Source organism: Nesoenas mayeri, assembly GCF_963082525.1.
Source record: "Nesoenas mayeri genome assembly, chromosome: 4".
NCBI lineage: Eukaryota > Metazoa > Chordata > Aves > Columbiformes > Columbidae > Nesoenas > Nesoenas mayeri.
Genome location: NC_137540.1, coordinates 1,414,303 through 1,434,526, shown reverse-complemented (window position 1 = coordinate 1,434,526; position 20,224 = coordinate 1,414,303). Strand labels below are relative to the sequence as shown.

Sequence of the window (20,224 nt, the reverse complement as noted above, 5' to 3'; positions counted from 1 at the left end):
TTGACAAGGAGGATGTCTCCTACAGCAGACGTAGCTCTCCTACCCCATCTTTATAACAACAGCAACTCCATCAGCAGCTTGCGCTCGCATTGCAGAGCCGGGCAGGACGGCTTCTTCTGCTCAGAGCAAGCACTTACAGCCATATTTCCCCTTTCTGTAATGAAAGGAGGAGAGAAGCACATCCAAGGCTCCTCTTTACTTTTCCTTGGGTATGTGGTGACTCTTTACAAACCAGGCAGACTGAAGGAACGGTCCCAATAATACGAGTGAGCAGGGAAATGCCATTTCCAAACGCAGCAGTTACGTTGCAAAAGCAGCTGATGATTCATGAGCATTAGCAAAGCGCTTTGACCATCTTTTCAAATGACATTAATATTGTTATGGCTCTTGCAGTGGCTGAGAAGCTTTTATTGCATCCGTTTCCCTTTTAAAAAGTAACATGGAGGCTGTTTTCCAGAATAGTGGCAGAGCGTATCACAGCTATTGTTCTGACAATAAGTAGTTCAGTGAGCTGTGTTGGTTTATTCTGGCATTGACTGCTCTTGTATTAGCTCTCTGAAAATTGACTTGAAAATGACATCGCTGGGTCCAGTGTTTATAGTTTCAAGAATTTTTGAATCAGTGCTGTTGCTCGGTCCTAACTTATCATTACAGTTAATAAAGTCTCCCCAAGCTGCATTTTGCCTGCAGTGACTTGGTGCACTCTCCTTTTCTTTTGACACATATTGGTGCCTGTGTTCAATCCAGCTTCATCTAAAGAACAGGGCATGTAAACGTTGTTTCTCAGAAAAAATGAATGCAGTGTTCTTACTGAACTTAGTTCACTCCAAAGTGGAATAAACTACATGGAAAACGAGACCTTTGTCGTCATCGTGTCCTGGTTTTGCACTTGGCCTTAACCCACATCAGCCCTCATACAAGTCGTGAAATTGTCGGGATGATTTCAGGAGCGAAAAGAGCAGGCAAAGTGTGCTGAGGTGGTGACATCAATTTCTTTCTCTTTCAGAAATTTTGGGCCCAGAAAATAATATTAAATGTTGGCTTAAAAATGTGAATAACATTTTTTTCTATTTAGAATTAATTTTATATTCAATTGTGTTTCATTTCACTTTAAAAAAAAATATATCAAAGTTCTTAGATGCTTTAGTCTGGAGCAAAGCATTTTACTCTAGGCCAGATTAAATGATCTTTTTCTATTACAAACAGCCCCTAAAATTATTTGGAGAGTCCTAAGGAGAAATAATGAGAATTGAATATGCAAGTTGGACACTACTGAACAGGTGAAAGGGATTTGTTTCTGTATGCAACACTGGGGAGGTTTTTATTGGTCGTTAATACTAAGTTAATTTCTGGTACAGAGACACCATAAAAATTCCCAGCTATCCAAGCAGTGTGGGACCTGAGAAACATGACTTACCATGGAAGATGCTAGAAGCTCTCCAGTTTCTCAAAATGAGAAAGAAAAGCTGATCAATTGTGGTGTGATTATGTGGGAAGACAATTCTGACACCAGAGTACTCTAATCTAGAACAGAAAAGCACGGCAAAGTCTCAAGGCTGAAAGTTGAAGCCGGATGAACTCAGTCACGAATTAAAGCTCGACAGGTTGTTTTTTGGTTTGTGTTTTTCTTTTGAGCGATGACAATTAAGTTTTGGCACAATTCCACAGGCAGGGAAGGGGGTGGCGCGAAAGATTTTCTATTAGTTAGAGATTTTCAATCTTATATTTCACGTAGATGTGCCTTTGCTCCCACACCAGCTGGGCTTGCACGGGGAGCTGTGGGCGGAATTGCCCTTCTCTCTCTCTCTTCTGCAGACTGTGATGCTGAGCCTTTCTAGCCTCAACAGCCTTAAAGTTTGATGGCATATTTTAATTTCTAAAATCAGCATTGCTTTTTGTCAAAACTTAGATTTTTGCCTAAAGGAAGAATGTCCAGGCTTGATTCATCATTTAATAGACTGTCTTCTCTGGTTTGGAGACGTATGTTGTAAAGTTATTCTAGTATAGAAAGAAGTAATTTATGTCAACATTATACAGACCTAATTTTAATTCCCAAAGTCTGAATCCAGATTTCTAGAACTGAGAGTCAAGCTTTGCAGTATCCCTTAGACAAAGTTCTTTTGCAGGAACACTTTCCATAACAATATTTATGAATCAAGACAGGAGAGTATATATAGCGCCTATTGGTTATTCATTGTATTTGAATGAGGATGTAGAAACTCTGAAAGGAATTACATTTTTGTAGAGGAAATGTATATTTCCCTGGCAGCTCAGAATAAAAGATAGATTTGTACTCCACGTTATTTTGCCTCCTCTTCAACCAAGTTGCAAATCAGGCTTTCCTATGTGAGAGCACAGGGCGGCTGTTCCCTGATGGACAACTCAATCCGTATGGCTTGGTTATCGCTTCTGAACCTTTAACACAGAGCCAGCTTGTCACCCGTGGATGGGAATGTTCAGAACAACAGTAACAACTGTAATAGTAATAACAAAGGTAATAACACCCATCCACAGGTAAAAACATTGTGAGAAAGCTGTGATTGAAGGGCGGGGATCATGACGACGAGCCGTTCTATTTGAATTGCAAATATGACCATTCCGATTTTAACTGGCATTCCACAGGCCATTGTGACGAGTAAGAAATATTGAATTAAAATTACAAAAAACTGAGCCAAACTGCCTTCTTGACAACGAGTAATGATAGATGCCAAGATCGGTGCTGAAAATACAATTTGGAGGGTTTGCTTTACCATCGCAGCACTATATTTTCAAGTATTTTTTTGAAAGCTCTGCTTGCGTTGCTCAAATTTTGATTCACATTTGAGTGTCATTTTTCTGCACAAAGCGGATCAGTTACTGGCAACACTTGAATGAGTGGTGGCTTATGTATTTGGACTGTGAACAGTAAATCCCGCCTTCATTGTTGCCTTTGACTCTGTGCATTGTGAAGGATCATAATATTTAGTATGTGTCTTGACATTTGCGTGGAATATCTAGATTTCCTATTTATGTTGTACTATATATAGCATCACAACTACTTTCTCAAGCAGTGCTTAGGATCAGAAATAAAACATAATGGTTTGTCCGTATCAAGAATGAATCTATGGCGGGTCACACATTCTCATCAGAAAAGGAAATGTCCTTGTCAGGACTCATCTTCTGAACTTGAAGTGGACCCCTGGGAGCAAAACCTAATTCATGAAAATTCAGTGGAAAAGGACTTGGAGGCTGAACTCTTCTTGATGTTTCTGCTATTTTGAAATGCAGTAGGTGGAAGTTGTGAAGGGTTAGAAGTTCAGTGCGGCGTACAAGCTGCGCTCCTATTTAAAGTGCGTTCTCCATTAGAGTAACTGTATCTTATGAAAAAATGACGTTCCCATTAGAGGACAAAGTTGCTCTGTAATTAAGATAGTGATTTTTTCTGTGCTTGTCTTTTGTTTTTCTAGCTCTATTTTTTTTTCTTTTCAACTATTAAGTTTTTGAAATGATACATGTTGGGAAGTCTTTTACACGGTGCTAATAAGAAAAACGGAGCAACTGCTGGCGGCCAGAATGAGTCAGCTGGGGGATGTTTTTGCTGGATACAGATAATAATCTAGTGAATAAGAAAGACACCAGGTTTGCAAGGCTGTGGTCTCCATGCTTGGTGAGGAGACCTTTTCAGAAGAAGCGTCTTATCCGATGCAAACCATAAAGGTGTTGAGCTAAGCCACATAGCCATGGCTGCATCGCTTTTATCTCTGCCCAGTGCTATGCGTTGGAGGAAAATCTGACACTGTAAGTACAGCTTCATATGGTTGTTCTTCCCATCTGCCTCTTGGAACCAAGAGGGAGCTGAGGCTTCGTCTTGTATTTTTTTATCAAGGTCGGTAATGACCCGGTGCTCATGTTGTACGACACTACGAGACAGGGACCTCTCTCAGCGCCTCTCAAAAGCTTCTTCCATTTAAATGGTAGCCTAATTAAGAGTTCTTATCATACTTGATGGCTCCTGAGGTGAGGTAGGGGCTTCACACCCCATTTGCTGTTCACGGGATGGGGAGGAGGCCGGGGCTGCTCGGGTTAAGGAGCGCTGTTCTAAGTAATTACAAGAGGAAAAATAGCTTTGCCGCTTGGCTGCCCCATGCATGATCGCCTGCTCCATAAAGATGATGGAATTTGCCTCCCTGCTCTAACGCAGCCACATACACGTGTCTGGTGGTCTCGATGCCTGCACTGAGATTTCGGATCGTACCAGCATCTGCACGGGAGAAAATATTGCACCGTGTTCTCCTTGCAGTCTGGTTGCGCCTCTTCTGAGGTGCTGGCGCTTCCCAAAGCTGCTGCCGCTCCACTGCTGCAGTGTAACAACACTCAAGATAAATATGTCATGAATATAGTCGTGTCTATCTATCTATCTGTATCTAGACAGGTGTTGGTTCGTGGCCTCGTGCTGGATGTGTCGCTGGTCGGGGCGTCTCTGGCTGCTCTGCTCATCCTGGGAGGTGGGAATGGTGAGAAGGTACGTGCGGAGTGTTGCTCTGACTCCTTTGTGACTGGTCTAAGGAGCTTTCCTTGAGCAGACAGCATGGGCGAGCTTTGCCTTTTTTCATCCGTGTCCTCCTTGTGCCGGGGAAGGTGCCGGGTGGCTGGTGCCAGCTCTGGTCCAACAGCAGTACAGCTGAAGGTGGCTCTTTCCAACAGAGAAGCGCTGTGCTGGGTATTTAATTCCGGTTTTTGCAAGAACTGGCTGGAAAGCAAAAATTCTGTTTCGTGGAGGTGAGGGGAATAAGGAGAAACTTAAGCTTCAGTATCTGTTTTTTCCAGAGGCTTACAGCTCTCCTTTATCCAGGCAGGTTCCTATATCTGATTTTCCTGCACCCTGCAGTAGCTTCCTAAACTAGAGATTTACTTGCAGGGATAAGTCTCTTATCACCGTCTCTGGCATAACTTCTCTACCCGATAATCCCTATTACAAAGGAGTTCTGGCTCACAGTCCTTGCTGTGAATGGGGCAAACAGGGTAGGAGCCCAGTTTGCCTACGTTCTGCATGTATATCTTTCTCCCTGAGAAGTTTGGCCATAATAGCCAGGTTGACCCGAAGCCTGACCAAACAGGGAGGGCTGAAAGAAAAAAGGAAAGAAAAATCTTCCTAGTTTATAATTGCAATCAGAATTAGAAACTAGTCTTAAACAAAAACCGCCCTGGAATCTGCTTAGCCCTAAATATTTACATTGCGATCTCCATGGAAGGGTCCTTGTAGCATCGCTGCCTCCACAGTCAATCGCAGCTGTATCTCTTTCTGAAGTGGTGTTGGTTTTTTGTTACTTTGGCATTTTTTAACCAATTCTCAGAGGTGTTAGGCACATCTGTATTTTAAAAAAATGGTATTTACAGAACTCTGGCAAATCCACTTTCATTCCATGCCGGCTAGAGCAATATTCAAGGAAAACTTTACCCCGATGCTTGGTGATTAGCAAAATCCTAACTAAAACGGGTTTATGCAGTTGACCATAGTTCTACGAATCTTAGAGCAGCATGAGTGCCCCACAAAAAGCCTCTGCTCCCGCTTTTTGCCGAGCATGGGAGGGATGAATGTGAGATGACCTGAGGTGTTTTGCTGTTTACCCGCAGCCACAGGCAGCGTCCGGGAGGTCATAGAACCGTAGAATCATCTCAGTTGGAAGAGACCCTCAGGGTCATCGAGTCCAACCATAACCCCACTCCAGCACTAAACGGTGTCCCTAAGAACCTCGTCTAAACACCTTTTAAACCCCTCCAGGGACGGTGACTCCAGCACTGCCCTGGGCAGCCTGTTCCAATACCTGACAACCCTTTCCATGAAGAATTTTTTCCTAATATCCAATCTAAACCTCCCCCGGCGTGCACTGCAATACAGATCCTTGGTCTCTCTCTTCAGTCAAGTACTCTCTGGGAGAGAAGTGTCTGCATATATTTGCAATGTCTGTCCCAAATTAGGTGAAAGAAACCATACATTTAAGGATTGCATGTGGTGCAGGCTGCGAATGGTGCAGAGTTTCATGGGAAAGGTGGTGCCAGGTTGGGCTGGTAAAGGTTATGGCTTTGCTGGGAATGTCAAGAAGGGTCTTCCATCGCCATCTTTTATCCCTGGCCACCTGTCCACTCTAATCTAACAGAGAGAGCAGGGCCCAGGTTCAGTCACTGCTCACCTGAGGTCTGATCTTGCCCTGCCTGCCTCACAGTCTCTGCCTCAGCTTTACCCTCTGGAAAAGCAGAGTGACAACACTTGCTGTTAATGAAATACTTTTAAGATTAGGTACTTTTAGGGAATTAACATAGCACGTTCCTGAAATGTGTCTGAAGTTATGACAACTTGCTTATAGAAATTCTCCTGTGGGAAAGAAGAGACAAATATTTTGAAAGGCTTACAAGTTAATGCGATGATAAATGCCAGGATCTTATTTTTCAGGCTGCTCTGTTTTACCTTCTTTCCGTTGCCTCCATGGGGACCGTGTTCCAGCTCTGCTCCCAGCGGTTGCAGGCAGCTGGGGGAGAACTCCTGTGGCATTATTTATGGCAGATCTCAGTGAGAGGACAGTGATTTACTGCGTGTCATCTTCTGCAGCTGTGAATTTGCAGCATAGCGACGGGGCCATTCAGTGGAATCCTAATTTTCAGCCTGACACAGACCTAGAGATAGGTGAACTGGCTGGGCGACAATAAGAATCTGTTCATATCCTCCTTTGCCCTCCCACAAATAAACTTTCATTTTCTGGAAATGGGAAATTAGGGCTGGGAATATCCATGTTCCCATCTCTCCCACCAGTCAGCTTTTCAGGAGAAGTCAGGATAGTCTTGATTCTTCCTCTAAACCTGGGAGACTTTATCTTTCTCCCTTTGTCTTATGTCTTCCCTTCAAAACCTACATTTTCCTGCAGCAGATCGTGCTGGGGAGACTCTCTGATGGGATCTGGTTGTCACCAAACGGGATCCCTTGTCCAGCTCTCAGTTCTATTGCCAGCAGGAGAAGGAGTTTGTGTCTCTGCGCTGTCAAAAAGAAGCCACAGGATTTGACCTCTTACCCTTTATCTTGAGAAATGGCATAACTGCAAGTGGGATTAATGATTTTGTAAAAGAAGTGGCAGTAGGCACAATAACAGAGGGTAAGTGTGACCGTTGTCCAGTCTGACTATGAGAGAGTTTTGCTTCAAGGCACCCCTGTAATTGCAGATTCGGTTGGTCAAGCTGTAAAACACTTTTAGGATAGAAATTACGTATGGTGTTATTGCTATGCAAGCTTATGTTTCGTGTTTTCTATTCCCCTGAGCGGAATGGAACACAATCTTCAGGTCAGTAATGAATAGACTGGGAGAATGGAGGGGAAGAAAACCCCACACCTTTCTAAAGCCACACAAACCTCATGAACACTGGGAAACAATTAAGGACTCTAAGACTGAAGAACTAAATACAGAAACTGTGTTGCTTACTTTTAAGAGCACAATGTAAGAAAATGGCTTTGTTTAACCATGTGCACTTTGCTAAACGAGATGCACAGTGAAAGAAGGTAGAACTCCTTGTGAAAATCACTGTATTTTCTTAGAAAATGCCAACTGCTTTAAAATAATTCAGAAGTTTAAAAAAAAAACCTCAACCTGTACTATTTCTCTGCATTTAATTATTTAAACATTCAATTTAAAAATGAAAGTTACTCCTTGAAACTTCTCCTGTTTGCATTATTTCTAACTTATGCTTATGGACGTTTGCTGTTAAATGTAATCATTGGACACTCCAGTAAGAAAAATTAGAAATATAGGGCGTAAGAAGGGTGTGCTCTATCTAGATGGCAAGAACTTATTCTGCTTACCTTTACTTTTTTATTTACTCTTCCTACTCCATGGGAAAGTCTCAGTTCTGACCTGGTTGGATGAGTTGCAAAGAAAAGTAGTAATTTCCTCCTGCTTCTGCCCATTCTGAGATTTATGCCTCAAGACTTAGAGATTCTGGTGGCTTTGCTGTGCATCCATTTTGCCTGACAAACTTGGTTTTGCGTGGAACAGGCATCCCTCAAGTTTGTGTGAATAACATGGGCCTAGATTTGAGGAAAAGATATGAGGTGAAATTTAAAGCTTCAGATACTCCTGAAAGTCACGGTAGGTCTGGATTGCGCTGCCTTGTTCCAAAGCGCTGAAATAGAGGCCAAAAGTAATATCATTATGCACCTGAACAGGTTCAGCCCTTGTGTATCACGATGCAGAAGGGACCAGAGGACGTGGTTAGGCGAGCTTTGGGAGATGAGGAGCCAGCCAAGCTCACTGGCTGCAGCTCTTGAAAAACAGCAGCGTTACCGGTGAGATGCCTTTATTAACAGAATAAACACTCAGTCCTCCCGCAGATCGTTATCTGGACTGAACAGCACCCGGTTCGTACCGAGGCGCTCTCTGTCGTATGGGAATCGCCTGTAGCTGATTCGCCGGTAAACACGGTGCTGCTCGAAAGAGCGCAGCCCCTTCAGGACACACACACGGCAGCGGAAGGTGGGCAATAAACCATCCATTAGTATTTTTGTAACCCCTGGTAGGGTTTCTTCACCCCTCCATACCACGGGCAGTTCTGCAAGGGCAGTGAAAAGATGGTCTGTCTTCAAAATCTGTCAGTAAGCTGCAAGATTTCATGTAATATATATATATATATATAATTTTTTTAAGGATGGTCAAATTCTCTCTTCATTGCTCTCTGTAGATTTGGCAGGGACTGTCAAAATTTCCTAGGCAGAACCGCGGCAATTCCCCAGATAACCGCCGTACTGCCGTGTGTATTCCAAGAGTGTTCATTAGTATGACTTGAGAAAGGCTTTAAAGAAGAAAAACTATTCGGGGGGCATCTCTAGAAATGGTTCTTCTGTGCAACGTTTTTCCTTAGGAGAACAAATCAAAGTAGCTACCTAAAGTTTGAAGCACTAATATATCGGGTAGGGTGCCTTCAATGTTTTCACTTCCAGTGTCCAAAGGATTGTTTGGAGCTCTCTCATCTCTGTTTAATATTAATCTATAAGGTTGGTTAGTGCAGTGTTCATGTTCGGAAGTACTTGTTTCAAGCCCCAGTGTGTTTAGAACCCTGGATGGAAATGGATCTGGGAAGCTTTTAGTACTGTAACCAAGTACCCAGGAGATAAAAGCCTTGGAGATATTTTTAAATGTCATGTTTCAGACACAAAGTATATTCCTGTGATTTGATCTTCAGACTCTGTATTTATCTGTCTAGCTTCTATCAACAACCCTGTTCACCCTGGAAATAGCTTTAAACTATTGATTTACGTTCTTTATAATCCAAATGATGATATTTCTATCAACCTATGTAAATAATTCATTTAAACACTATCTAAAAACACTTTGAAGGCTTTGGTTTTATTTTTAAGGGCTTTAAAAAAAACACTGGACAAACAGTTTAAAAATCTGAGAGAATCATCAGCTATGTGTTTTCTCATCTTTGCTTACGTGAATAGCAACTAAATGTCAAATATGCAAGTGCCACCTAAATGTCTTACTTCAAAAATGAGTTGTTCTAGACTATCGGTTGACAGGACTTAATGAAACTGATGTGTCTTCTGTTTCTCAAATGTGGGTGTAGGTAATTTGTACAAGAGTTCTGCCTGTTGTCAATTCATTGGAGCCCAACTTTGATACTAACAGAGACCATATTGTCAAAGCTGTAATGACTGCTTGACTTTAATGGTAGCATAAGCATATACAATATATATAAAAATTAAAGTCCACTGGCCACCACAACTCTTAAGATTAATCATGTTGGTTATTTAATTTCTCATGTCATTGCTTCTTAGCTGAAGCTGAGGCCTTCATACTCATTCAGGGTCGATGAACTCGTTTATTTATCCTTCCCACAGGATATCAGCAGGATGGTCTAAACAGATTGAAGTTATTCCTTATGATCTGATTTCTTTTTTAATATTTTAATATTTTTCCTTAAAAGAAACATTTAACTATTTCCTTGTGGTATTTTCTTAATGAAAACTTTGGTGTTTAATTTATCACTTTGCATTCAAAAACTCTGCGAATGGAGTAGGTGAAACAGCAATTGACTCAAATAAGTGCCCGTCTGCACCTCACTCAAAAGAGAAATAAAACCACAGACAAACTCAAACTAAAGTACTTTTTTCAAGGCTCAAGTTGTATGTTTGTCACCATCCTGCCTCCTGGTATAGGCAAAATGTCATTTATGACTGCATCTGGTGTGGCTTCTTTGGGTTTATGGTAAGGAAAGCAAGAGGGGAATTATGCCTCGGGCATTCATGTGGCCATAAGGATTGAATTTTTTATAAAGCTTAGTAACTGGCATTTCTCAAGTAATTTTCTAAAAGAAGACTGGAGTACAGGTAGTGCACGGGAACCAATATACCTTGAAAGGACATTTATTTGTTTTAATAAGGTTGGCAGCGTACCGTGACTTGCCATAATGAATTAATTGGTTTACCATACCAGCACCGAGTTTAATGAACTCATGATGTTTATGCCACTGTCTGGAGATGTTCTCTTGTCATTTAGGATTTATAAATAGGTACTAATACTTTCTTCACTGCATTCTCCTGAGCAGAAAAGATCTGCATGGTTAAGGGCCAGTTAAGCTCACCTCAACTTTTTCTGTATTAGAAGTAAGCAGAAATCTTGAATAAGTTGATTTTTGTCTTTATCTGGGTTTCCAAATTTATAGTGTTCAGCAAAACTATGTGGCTTGAATAAAACTATTACAGAGCCTACCTTATACAATTCCACCACAGTTATATATTAAATATAGTTAATACCTCATTTCTTACTGTAGATGCTGTTTCATTGAAGTTTAGCCTTTTGTATTTGAGAGTGGCCACGTAAGTTTAACAGATTGGTGTAAAAAGAAGTTCACTACGTTGAGCGTAGCGATACTAATTTCTGGATTCCCAGTCATGAGAGCCGCGTCTTCTGAAACTTATGGCTTATCGCTGAGCAAAACGGGCGGTCAGCTGCTTTCTCTCATTTAATATTGTTTGGTGTGCAAATCCCTGACGCTGAGCATCAGGTCTGGCTTTACTACGGCTTCTTCTGTCGTGTCTAGAAGGTGAGGTGCTTGTCCTTGTTTCTGTGCACGGGCTCCCTGGCGACAGCAGCGCGATGCTGAAGGGCAGATCAGAAGGCGACCTTGCAAGGCGCAAGTTAGTCGGGTTTAAATCTGCACGGAGTCCCTGCCAGCAAACAGGCTTTGCAGCTGGACCCAGGGGTGCTCTTTTTCTGGGCTAAGTGGTGGGAATGGGTGGACGGGAGCGCAGATTCTTCTCATCTGGCAGCCTGAGCCGCGTTTGGCTAGCGTGAAAAATCCCCTCTCGCAGAGCTTGTGATTGGCAGCTCATTAAAACACTGGCCAAAAAGATAAAGAAACAACCCCACAACAGAAAACAATCTCTTCGAAACCAACATATTTGTTTACAGATATGAAGCCCTATAGTGGAAGGAAGGGCTTGAATAGCAATGATCTCTCTGTCTCTGCTCGTCTTGCAAGTTCTACCGTGGCCTCAGTACTCGGGAGCGGCCCCTGCACTGTTCCCTTATTTCACCCTGGCACAGCTACACCTTCCCACACCTCCTTCACCTCTGGGCTGTGTTTTCCAACCGTCTGGTACCCCTTTTAATTCTAAGCTTAAGTCTAGGGATGGCTAACTGGGTAGTACATCTGGTGCCGGGCAAGCAGCCAGTTCTGGATAAACGCATTCCCATCAGCTCTTTAAACATTTCTAAGTTTTATTTCTGACCATTCCTTCTCTCTTTATCCTGTGCTTTTTGGGCAAGACCTTGTGTAGGTGAATACAGATACATCCTTCACTCTTCATAAAGGTCCATGGCTGTAGTACGATGCAAATGTGATTTGTTGGGCAGCTGGGGAAGGACAATATTTGTTGGCATCGAAGCCAAGGATTTGGGCATCAACATGCATCTACCACAGTGCACCAAGGGTAAGGTCAAAATAATGCAGGCTCAAGAGGTCTCAGCAAGACAGTGAGCTGCCAGGGGAGGAGATGGAAAGAACCCAGAAGAGTGTCCTACTTGCCCTCTCCATCCTTATTCCCCGTTTCCCTCCCCATGGCTGGAAATGCCTCTTCCCCCATCCTCACTGGCATGGAAGCTTGAGCTGGCCAAAAAACCTGTCTTGTCACAGATGTCCCAATTTTGCAACAGTTGTGACATCTTGCTGTCATAGCAAGCTGGGTTTTTTTTATCCGGGGGTATTTTGCCGGAGTCATTCCATTGCACTGTGAGCAGCAAAGGGTGTAGTTACCGACTTGAGCCCAGCTCTATTCTTACAGATTCAGTAGGATTTGTTCACATCACTGTCAGATTGGGAAACCGCAGGCAGTTTAGTTTTCTGTGCTTATATCCACTAGATGTCACTTGGCACCGTGAATTCAGGGACAAATTAAAGTGCATGCAGACGTTTTCTTTTGCGCAGCTTAATAACTTCATGTCATTGCCTTGAAAAACATTACTAGAACAGTTTGCCTGCTAGAGAAAAATATATTAAGACCCACACTCTATCCATAAGCAAGTTTTAAAGGTCGGAGTTTTTTCAGATAGATCAGATTATTTCAGGGTTCTTTTGTATCGTATTTCAAAACAGTAGGAACCCCATGCACCCTACTTATTGCTTTCCACTGCTCTTACTACTGGTTTACACATTGCTGTACTACTCCTTGCCAATGCTGCAGGCTCAAAGGCCGTCGAGGAAAAGTTCAGTTGTAATAATACGGGACTTGTGAGAAAAAGAACTTGCCGGAATTAGAGCATTTAGCACATCATTATAATTCAGAGCATTTAGTTAGCGCATAATTATTTTAGTCACTTATTAAATTTGAAAAATCAAATATCAAAGTGATTGTAGTGTCTGCCACCCGAGGGGTGGCTGATGAGGTTGTGTAGGGGCCCCCAGCAGGAACAAAGCCCTATTTCTATGGAACGGGTGCCATCGTGTGGGCAAAAATAGGAAGTTTCATAGCTAAGAACAGATTGGTGATGTCAAACCTTAGTATGTTAACTCTTCTTTCCGTTCCGCAAACAGGTGAATTCAGAAACAAAGTGTTTATAAGTCTAACAGAAGCGGGTTCTCCCTTTTTCTCTGTATGACATTAATATGGTTAGATATTCATGCTCTTAATAATTTCTTTTTATATGTATTTTATCTCTCAACATCTGTTTTCAGCTGCAGTTTTACAAGGCTTAATTATAAGCCTTCCCTTTCTCAAGCTTTTCCATGTAATGATACAATTGCTATCCCTGGTTTCTGCTTCTTTTTTATGTTTTCCTTTAAATAATCGAACTTAGATGTTACACCCATAAAGAAAATTGCCAATAATTAGCAGGAGTACAATTAGGAATAAATCTCTGTTAAGGAACAAGCTGAAGTTCATTGTCTTTATGCAAATGCCTATTGTTGAAAAGATGTCTTGTGTAATCAGGAATTATACTGACAAGTGAAGAATCATTTAATTAATGAGAATAGAGCAATCATTTGGATGGTTCATTCTATTACTGGCTGAATAAAAGAAACAGAATAGCCCTGCGTGGGGATTAGAGCTGCTGTTGGAAGAAATAAGCCCCACTATGTCATTCTGTTACTGCTTCATGAAGATAGCACGGCAGTTCCTAAATATACAAACATACATGCCAAATATTTGAGATTGGGCATTGAAAATTAATCTATTACGCTACAAGAACTTATACGAAAGCGTTTTATTTATGCTGATGCTCAGGAAGCTTTGGGATGGGGCTTCCCCAAGCTGGCATTGGCTTTCAGGCAATCCAAAATATAGCACAGGCAACTCTTCCCATTTCAATGCAGTGTAGTCTCCGGTAGCAACATCCCAGAGCTCTGCTGATTTGTGTGCACTTGGATTTTCTTGCATGCTGTGTCAAATGATTACACGAGTAATTGTTTTCCTTCCAACGCTAAAATGAAAAACAAATTTATTACATGAAAGCAAACATTCCCCCCGTTTTACTCTTTTTAAGTGTAATCATTGCATTGTTTTATTTGGGTAGCCAGATGCGCCCAGCTGCGACTCTGAGTCACTTCTGGCTGCTTCTGAAAAAACACTCTCCTCGGGAATTTATTGAGATGAACCAAGGAACCAAATATGAAAATCTTCTTCCAAACAAACCTCTCATTTCTCAAACTGCTCATCCCACAGGAAGTCTGGCAAAATGGTCCATCTTGGGCAGTGCGCTGGGTACGGGAGTACAAGGACAATTTAATTCCGCAGCAAAGAACCACCCACGGAAATCATTTGCCAGCAGGTCCCACGGTCCTATTGAGCAAGATTAGTTTAGGTCGCCACTGGCCGCGACTAATTGAGTTCTGCTCTCTCTCCAAAGCAGCAGGCAGGTAACCTAGCAAAGGTGAGCTTACAGTCAGGTAACCTGCACTACAACTGAAGTGTGTATTTACCTTTTTTTTTTTAAAAATTGAAATGTTTCTTTTCACAGAAGTTTCTTCTCAAATTTAAATGGAACGTCTTGTGTTCCGGTTTATACCCATTGCCCCTTGTCTTATTAGTGGTTGTCACAGAGAAGAGCCTGGTTCCATTTTCCAGCGATTAAAGTGCAAAGTACCTGTGGTCAGATATCTAATGCCCTGCAAAAGTCAATTGACATAGTCCATAGTGAAAGCCACTTAAGGAAATATGGTCTATTAAGTAAAGTATTTTCATTAAGGGTCTTAAAAGACAGAAAGAGACTTGTGTGTGCCACCTTCTAGACAGAGTGGAGCGTAGATATCCATATGCTCAGCCTTACAGACAACCCATATTCGAGATTTCTGGCTAAATCAGGGTTTTGTGGGTTTCTGGAACACACGGGAAGGCTGGAAGCAGTCGGGTTCCATCCTCACGCTCTTGGGTGCCACCTCCGTAACCCCTGACTCTATTTTCTCCCCCAGGATTCTGGAGCTGCAGCAGAACGGCGACATGGACATCCTGAAGCACAAGTGGTGGCCGAAGAACGGTCAGTGCGATCTCTACTCGTCCGTGGACACCAAACAGAAAGGAGGCGCCCTGGACATAAAAAGCTTTGCAGGCGTTTTCTGCATCCTCGCCGCTGGGATTGTCCTGTCCTGTTTCATTGCAATGTTGGAAACGTGGTGGAATAAAAGGAAAGGCTCCCGGGTCCCGTCAAAAGAGGTATTAGACCCTCCGTTTCTCCTGGGGAATTTTCATGCACCCTAAAAGTTGCTGCCTTGAATTCAGAGCATTAGAGAGGGTGGGGAAGCAAATTCAGAGACGTTTCCTTAGATTTCCTGATTTTTTGAAGGTAAATGTTGTTCCTCAAGATCTCTTTAGCTATTCCTTCTCAAAAAGCTTGAATGAAAAAGAAATATATTGATGATGTATAAATATGCAACTATTCTGAGTAAAACACAACTGTTACTTGTAGAATAGTACATGATTAATACATCAATATTTAGTTCATTATTCCCACTGGGGAGAGTTAATTCTCACCAGTAAGTTCAAAGTTTCTCGGCTTCTTCTTGAAAATATTTCCCCTAAGCTCAGGGGCTGAATCTTTCAAAATAGATTTGCGAAGTTTGGCCCTTTAATTAGCAGGAAGCTTCTTAAAAGAAGTTTGTTCCCATTTTCAGAAACATTAACCTCTCGAGACTTCCATGAACTTCAGCTCTCAGTGCTCAATCTGAAGTCCAGGGAACCAAGAGTCCAGTAGAGTTTTCAGATTCAGGACAGAAAATACCAGAAGAACATTAGGAAAACAGAAGTCATTAAAATGTACTTGGCAGCAATGCCCAAAGCTGGACCTAAAGATGAACTTGAATGTAGCACTATCAATTATAACTTTTCTATCTGTGTAGTTGGACACATCTGTGTAGCTTGTGGGGTATTGCTGTTAATCTGTGTGCAGTGGGTTCACCTGCTCTGCAGTTTCTCCATTGTGTTTACTCCTGCTAATCTAATGCTGTGTAATCAGGCAGGATTAATTACACTACCTAATTAAACAGCATTGGCACTGATGTTAGAATACGTTTCATCTTTTCTTGCCTGTTTTAATTCCCAAGCTTTTTCTTTTTGCTCAAGATCTGGAGCAGACCATTATGGAAAAAAAAATAATCTAGTCTTTAAATTGAGTTTCTGAGGAACCAAAACCGTAGAGATTTAATTGGTACTTTATTTTGAAAACTTAAAATTTACTCGATTGTTGTTTACCGAAACTTTCAGAACTTCATGCTTCATATATATCTTCTGTTAAACGTAAAGATAAATAACAAAGGAAAAACAAAACAACACCACGGATATTTTATATCGCTCTAAATAAATTTTGTATTTCAGTTTTCAAATGCAGAGAAATTTGAGTGTATCCTTTCCACAAATGGTATAATTTGGCCTCCTTGATCTTTGTTCCGTGATCATTAGCTTAGCCTTTAAAACTCATTTGAAAAGCTTGGCTCAAAAGCGAGTTTGACGTGGGCGTGTGTGCTGAATGTCCCCGCTCTGCTGGACGTGGGGGCCATTCAGCAAAGAAATCCATCTGAACTAACTCTCTTAAAATTCATTTTAGCTTCCATGAAACCCATTGGCTCTTCCAGGCCACTAGTCCAGAGGCGGGGGTCAGATTGGGCCAGTTTGTGGCGTTTATGCTGAAAAAATAATTGTCTTGTGGTTACGAAGATAACATTTCGGTAACGTGCCAGAAGTGACCCGTTCAATGCTGTCTGCCCGAGGCTGCAGACAGCCTTAAGCTTCTCTGAGAGAAGTACGAACCACCCCAGTAATCTCAATGGGATGTTGACTCTGAAGCCTGATGATAATTTAAGTGTGAAAACTGCTGAATGTTTCACTACTGGTCTCACACAAGAGAGAAGAGGAAAGCTCATGTTATGGAGAGATGCACGATCTTCCCGTGAGTGGGTCTCGTTTTGGTGTATGGATTGGGTGGAGATCGGGTTGTGGGCTAAGCATGGGAGAATATCACCACTTATATATCTCCACTGGGCTGACCCTGGCCCCAAATGCATCTCTGTAAGAGAAGAAAGAGGAATATTTCCAGCAACTTATAGAGGCTCAAAAGCGATGAAATTCCAATGGTTTCCTGATTGGCGTTTGAAGCTACAAAGCTTTTGCATGTTTTTGAACACAAAACCAAACAAAACGGATTTTTTAAAAGGTAAAACAAAACCCAAAGCTCAACAAAGGAAGGAAAATATGTAGAACTGTCCCTCAGAGACATAGTCATGGCTCGTGGGCGCTAACAGAGCCTCTGTGCACTTCTTTACCTCCTGATGTGGCCCCAGGTCTCCTGCACCCTCCCCAGTTTTTAGGAGAGCGCTCGGTGAATGCGTTTGGCTTTGGTGTCACCCTGTGGTTGTTACGTGCATCTATGTCTGTGTCCACATGTAAATAAACTATAGACCAGAAAGCCAAGTCCGAGACCTGAGCACTGCGCTTTTCCCCCTCCCGCCATGAGCTCAAACCAAAGCCTCTGTCGTCAGTCCCCGGGAGGTCCCCGCCGCCCCATTCCCTGCCCCTTTTCCCCCGGTTTGTCTCCCTGTCCTCAAAGAGGGTAAAACTCTTTTGCCCTGTGTCCCATGCAGCACCAATGCAGATATTTTGGAGACCCGTTTTGCTAAGCAGGTGAACTCCTGCAGTTTGTTGCAGGTGTGGACTTTTTCGGACTGCTTGACTTCATTCCCAGACACACAGGAGGGATCTCGAGGCCGTTTGGTTTACTAGGAGTTTTGCCATTGATTCAGGGAGCTCTGGATCAAGCCAGTCATTGAGTTGCAGTAATCGAGGCTGGAAGTCGTCATCTATCGGCTGCCTAATTATCCTCTGTGAGGTCCTAGAGTGAGAGATATTTCTAGTGGCCTGGAAGAGCCAGTAGATTTCACAGAGATTAAGGTAAATTTTAAGGTTAGTTGAAATCGATTTTTGTTCTGAATGAGCCACGCTCCCCAGACTGAGGGAATACCCCTGGACGTGTGTACTCAATGCTGCTTTGAATTAAGCTTTGCAGTTCAGTAGAAATACCCACGTACAATACAGATTTATTGTGTCACCCAGGGCTTTCTCCTCTCTTTTTTAACTTCTGTGCATTTAAATTCTTAATTGTAACAAATAAGCCTGTTTAACTGAGTTCTCTAGGAGGGAGAAATGTAAGAAGGAAAAGGGACAGAGGTAAGAGGAGGGACAATATATTATAAATACCCCAGGCCTCCTTCTCTTCTCAGCCACAAGAGTGTAATTCCATCAGAATCTATGGAATTGCTGCTTTGTAGGTGAGAATGAATTCATCTTTTGGCATTGTAGCATAAAATTGCCTGGCGGAGTCCTCTCTGTGTGGCGTCAGGGAGTCACCAGCGCTCGGATTTTTGCCTGGAAGTTCAGCTTTTCTATGCTGCAACTTATGTTATAAAGGCAAAAAGTAACTTGAGGTGTACTTAGCCCTCCCTTAAGCCCTGAGAGGGTGACCAAGATGGGCAACCTGATTGCTCAGAGCCTCCCATGTTGACGTTCAAACTTAATCCTCGTTGCAGAGTTGAAGAACTGGCATCATCCCAGGCCGTTGAGACGATGCTTTGCTTTCATGGCACAAAGTTCACTGTTACTCAGCTGTCGCTAGTCCAGCCCGCCTAGCTCTGAGCCTGGCTTTTCCTGATGGAAACCTACGGGCAGCGCTCGGAATTGTGATTGTACAGATCCGGGGTTTGGAGGTGGCTGTGGTGTGAGGGTTGGCTTAGCCCACCCAGCCCCGGGCGGTGGGGATGTTTGTCGGTGATGTTCAGAGATGCCGTCAGCCAACAGTCGTTAACCGTGCGTTGTGCACCGTCCTCATCGCACCGTGAAGCTTCCACCCAGCCCAAACGGCGATGGTGAGTGCTGCCTCTTGTTTTTCTCCTTCCCCAGGACGACAAGGAGATCGACCTGGAGCATCTCCACAGGCGCGTCAACAGCCTCTGCACAGACGACGAGAGCCCCCATAAACAGTTCTCCACCTCGTCCATCGACCTGACCCCGCTGGACATTGACACTTTGCCCACGCGTCAGGCGCTGGAGCAAATCAGTGACTTCAGGAACACTCACATCACCACAACCACCTTCATACCCGAGCAGATCCAGACTCTGAGCCGCACGCTGTCCGCTAAAGCCGCCTCGGGTTTCTCCTTCGGCAGCGTCCCCGAGCACCGGACTGGCCCTTTCAGGCACCGGGCACCCAACGGCGGCTTTTTTAGAAGCCCCATCAAAACCATGTCATCCATCCCTTACCAACCGACGCCGACCCTGGGGCTGAATATCGGTAGCGACCCCGACCGAGGCACCTCCATCTGAGCATCAGACCAACGTCCTTCGCCGTTCCTTTTTCAGGACTCCCTTCGCAAGGAGCAGCTGTGATGTTGTGGGACTAACAATGGATGTAACCTTTTTGCGTTTCCTTATTCTTTTGTTTTCGAGGGTTGGTTGTTGTTTTTTTTTTTTTAAATTTGTTTGGAGGTTATTTTCTGTTCATTTTATTTTCTTTTTTAAATTTTATTTAAGAATCGAGATTGTTAGTAACAACTCTTCCTCCTCTTCTCTTCCTCGGTCTGGTCTCCTCTTTCTCTCCTTATTCTCTTTACTACTTGAATCACTTTGATTTATCACCACGTTAGGTTTGGTTACTTGAGGCTTTTCATATACTTTAAGTATAGGAAATGTGCAGCGATTCACGCATAGGAAAACCCTGAGGATTACTTTACGAAAGGGCATTCGCTCCTCCTCCTCCACCGCCTTTTTTACTATAATTGCAATAACTTATATCCTTTTCTTTCATTTTGCTGCCTCCAGTCAGCGCTCCACTGCTGTGTGTCCTTTTAACTGTGGACCAAAGGCAAACCCTGCAGTTTAAAACAAATGAAAAATAATTCAAAAAAAAAGGCAAAAAGAGTTTAAAAAAAGACAAAAAAAATCAAAACAAATGAAGTTAAAAGACCCCGTAACATGAGAATGCAATTTTGTAGAATTAAAAAAAGCCATTACTATGCCAGTAAAGACTACAGTTAAATCTACTTTTGCACTGCAACAGTGCATATGACCTTTATGTGATTGTACAGTGTTAAAAGGTTTTCTTATGTACAGTAAACTGTATCATATGGCAGAAGCCTCTGTTGTGTTAAATAAATTAGTATCTCATACATATATATATACATATATACACACAGGTATGTGTATATATATATACATGTATAT

The 20,224-nt window shown here is 42.6% G+C and overlaps 1 protein-coding gene across 2 annotated transcripts in view; it reads left to right on the top strand.

The window, feature by feature from the left end:
- The window catches only part of GRID2 (glutamate ionotropic receptor delta type subunit 2), a gene marked incomplete at its 5' end in the record, with an annotated part of 555,352 nt that extends 535,338 nt beyond the window's left edge, over window positions 1-20,014 (top strand). For both annotated transcript variants that reach the window (XM_080344422.1, XM_080344421.1), the window contains 2 exons: window positions 14,932-15,172; window positions 18,905-20,014. In XM_080344422.1, coding sequence (XP_080200548.1) covers window positions 14,932-15,172; window positions 18,905-19,327 — 664 coding nt within the window. In that variant the 3' untranslated portion in view covers window positions 19,328-20,014. The remainder of the gene's footprint in view (window positions 1-14,931; window positions 15,173-18,904) is intronic.
- Between the last annotated feature and the right edge of the window lie 210 nt (window positions 20,015-20,224).